The 3,790-nt window shown below is 54.6% G+C and overlaps 1 protein-coding gene across 1 annotated transcript; it reads left to right on the forward strand.

Moving 5' to 3' along the window:
- The first annotated feature begins 1,513 nt into the window (after positions 1-1,513).
- Positions 1,514-3,543, forward strand: LOC138513456 (nuclear apoptosis-inducing factor 1-like). Its single transcript, XM_069628324.1, has 2 exons — positions 1,514-2,343; positions 2,658-3,543. Exons 1-2 carry the CDS (start codon positions 1,923-1,925, stop codon positions 3,497-3,499), a joined length of 1,263 nt encoding a protein of 420 aa, XP_069484425.1. The 5' UTR covers positions 1,514-1,922; the 3' UTR covers positions 3,500-3,543.
- Positions 3,544-3,790: the final 247 nt, after the last annotated feature.

A 3,790-nucleotide genomic window follows, 5' to 3' on the forward strand; every position in this document is an offset into this window, starting at 1 on the left:
AAGATGTTTTTTTCGCAATTAATGATGCACACCACCTGATATAGTCACTGAAAGGCAATCCTCCCGTTCTGTGCTATGTGTTATACAACATTGCTGCATAGTCATGAGATGGATAGAATTAGGCAAGAACACTGATGTGGTAAGGCATTACGAGGTCAGGTTATGGCCTGAGCCTAAGTTACATGTCCGAGCAAAGTGAGGGCTTTAATGTGAGCCCAGGCCAATACATGACATGGTAATGCTGACCTACAGCTGGGTTTATTTTAATTTTATTTTATTGAGCATTTGTAAGACACTTCGTACAACAGAGTTGTGTTTCAAAGTGCCACAAGGCTAAATGGGAATGGAACAGGGAAAATAATAACAGTGGCACAAAAACAGCAGTAATAGTTATTTATATATATATATATATATATATATATATATATATATATATATACACACAGTCATGGTTCTACTAGGCCTTGTGGCATTTGGCCGGGCAAGTGCATTGGAGAGAAGTGCAGGGGAGCAAATTGGAGGGGGAGGGGCAAAGGAGTGGACAAGTACTGAGGAGGGCCCTGGAGGGAAGTGCTAAGGGGAGCCAGGAGGAGAGCCCTGAGACTACGTGCTAGTATAGGCAACTCTCAAGGGTGGTATGAGGGGCCATCAGGCAGGGGCAGTGCAGTGGGGTGGAGGGGTGCTGGTATTGTCTGGGATGAAGGAGTTGAGATCCTGTGAGGTTCATGAGGATCAGGCCACTAGTTACAGTGATGGTAGGGTGATTAGCAAGGAAGGAAAGAGGTAGAGAAGAGTAGTGTTTTGAGAAGTTTCCAGAACTTTTGGAGGTCCGGCTCAAATCTGAGAGGGGCAGGGAGTTTTTTCCAAGGGGAGGCACGAGCCGAGGAGACAGACCTACCCCCCACTCTCTGCTTGGAGAAGCGTTTGACAGTCAGAGAGTTGGAATTAGAGGAGCCTAGGGCATTAGCAGGAGAATATTCAGGGAGGGAAAGTTGAAGATTGTGTGGTCCTAGGCTCCAGAATGCCATGTGGATGATGTAGAGCAGGGGTGCACAACTGATTTTGACAGAGGGCCGAAAGTACCTTACATGATGGCTATAGTGGGCCAAAAAGTAAATGTGGGTGGGGAGGTAGGCGCGGTGGGGCATGGTGTGGCAGGAGGCTTTTTCAACCCCCTATTTTTATTAAACACTATGCCCCATAGCCCCCACCCCTCAAGCAAACACTATGCCCCATGGCTCCCACCCCCAAACACTATGCCCCATGACACCCACCCCTCATGCAAACACTATGCCCCATGGCCCCCACCCCTCATGCAAACACTATGCCCCAAGACACCCACCCCTCAAGCAAACACTATGCCCCATGGCTCCCACCCCTCAACCAAACACTATGCCCCCATGACACCCACCCCTCATGCAAACACTATCCCCCATGGCCCCCACCCATTATGCAAACACTATGCCCCAAGACACCCACCCCTCATGCAAACACTATGGGCCTCATTACGACCCTGGCGGTAATCCGCCGTCATTACCGCCATGGCGTAATGAACGTTAACGCCGTGGGACGATGGTGTAAAGTGCGCCACATTACGACCCATCGCGCACGAGCATTACGCCATGGCGGTAATGTAAACAGCGCCATGGCGGTAATGCCCCCAAAACGGCACCTACCGGCATCGTATGCGGCGCAAGGTGCACCACCGCCACCGCCGTACATAGCGGTGACCGTAGTTAGCGGTCACCGCAATTAGCGTTGACCGTAGATAAGCGGAACCGGAAGTAGCGTCACCGCGGCGGAACGGGAAAGAGCACGGCGGCCATCTTTAAAAACACAATCCATTGCCATCCTCCGAAACCACTGGACATCCGAGCCTGAGACCCCGCCAATACCGGCTTCAACCTTCTACCTGCAGGAAGATGCCTAAAGTTTTGAAAAAAGCCTGTGACCGCCAGCGGCAAGACCGCTTCTCCAGAGAGGAGCTCACCATTCTAGCGGAGACCCTACAGGAGAACGCTGCAGTGGTATTCTCCAACCAACTGACAAGACCGGCCATAACCAAGAAGAAGGCCATATGGGCACTGGTAGCTCAGCGGGTCAGTGCCGTGGGAACGACACCCCGCAATGTCAAACAGTGCCGCAAGCGGTGGGACGATCTCCGGCTCAGAGTCAGGAGCATACTATCAGCCAACATGAACCTGGCAATGGCAACTGGGGGAGGATCGGAGTCCCCTATAAAATTGCAGCCATGGGAGGAAATCTGTGCCTCCACAATCGGAATGCAGAGCATTGAAGGAGTAGGAGGAATGGAGAGAGGAGCCCCGACATCGGGCGATGCAGGTAGGTGGCTCAAATCAAGGCATGCAAAGTCCATTCATGTGAAGTACAATGTTGGCCCATAGTGTGAATGCAACACATCAGCAGGAGACTGCCCACAGATACATCCGATCTGCACCCTGTACACATGCAGCATGCACACCCTAACTGCAGGCACCCACATACCTCCATGCTACTTCCACACAAAAGGGAGTCAACTTTTTTCCCCTGCATGAAATGTGCCACATGTACTAACTGATGAGATGCCAGTCGCCACAATGCCCGGCCAATGTCCGCAGACCCATCAATAACACTCTCCCTCCTCTGTCCCACCACAGGCTCAAATTCCGACCTTGAGGAAGAGGACACCACAGCCTCCACACCCACCAAGAGGGCCAGGCCAACTGTGCCAACGCCACAACCCTCCACCTCTGTCGTCCCGAGGAAAACACCACAGCAGGCAAAATCCATGCAAGGGAAACAGGACAGGGCACAGACAGCCACCCCAGCAGGCAGTACAGCAGCAGCAGCAGCAGCAGCAGACATCACACCAATCATGCCCACAGAAGCCACAGCCTCTGCTGCAAGCAGCACACTTGGGGAGACTGCTGCCATTGCTGCCTCCTCCGATAGTGAAGCAGGGACCTTTGAGGAGAGTGATGTCAGGAGCCCCACAGGCCACCCTCATTCCCCCTACCTGTCCCTAAGCAGCCCGCATGTGGATGCCACACAGGGTCAGCCAGAGGATGACGATTGGCCAGCCACTCCATCCCCGCTGCAGGGGCAGATCAGCCCAATGGGAATGCCACTGCCATTAGCCATGGCCCAGAATCCCAACCATTCTCTGGAGGCGATTGCCACCCGGCAGCAGCAACTTTCCTCGCTGCTCGAAGAACATGTTGCTGAATGTGGGGGGTCAAGTGCAGCAATGGATAAATGTGCTGAGACTGTGAAGGCAGCTATAGAGTCGTCCACAAAGGACATCTGCGCGGAACTAGCTGCTGTGCGGCACGCCATCACTGACCTTGTGCAGACAATACGGGCCATGCGTCCAAATGAGCAGGCAGGATCCTCCTCGGTTGCCAGCTCGACACCGAGCAGCCCCATCCGCCGATCGGGGAGGAACCTCCGCAGCACAGGCAGGGGTGCCCCGGGGGCCAGTGGAGGGGGCTGCCAATAGTGGCCGGACAGTGTAGGAATCCTACTACTGACACTGCTGCACAGACCAACTCACACCTTTGTTGGGATTCCAGGGGGGGGGGAGGGTGGAGGGGGGAGTGGGTGTGTTGGGGTGTGCAGGGGGGTGGCGGGGTGGTGTGTTGGGGAGTTAAGGGGGGAGTTTGGGGGGGGTGTGTGCAGGGGGGAGGTGGGAGGTGGGAGGGGGTGTGTTGGGGTGTGCAGGGGGGTGGCGGGGTGGTGTGTTGGGGAGTTAAGGGGGGAGTTTGGGGGGGGGGGGTGTGCAGGGGGGAGG

The sequence above is a fragment of the Ambystoma mexicanum genome, chromosome 12, assembly GCF_040938575.1.
Source record: "Ambystoma mexicanum isolate Mex_15411 chromosome 12, UKY_AmexF1_1, whole genome shotgun sequence".
NCBI classification, from domain to species: Eukaryota; Metazoa; Chordata; class Amphibia; order Caudata; family Ambystomatidae; genus Ambystoma; species Ambystoma mexicanum.

Excerpts from the sequence above, each read along its gene's own strand:
- LOC138513456 (XM_069628324.1), top strand. The coding sequence starts at position 1,923 with ATGCCTAAAGTTTTGAAAAAAGCCTGTGACCGCCAGCGGCAAGACCGC. Across the intron at positions 2,344-2,657 it reads CCCGACATCGGGCGATGCAG|GCTCAAATTCCGACCTTGAG; the intron begins GTAGGTGGCTCA and ends GTCCCACCACAG.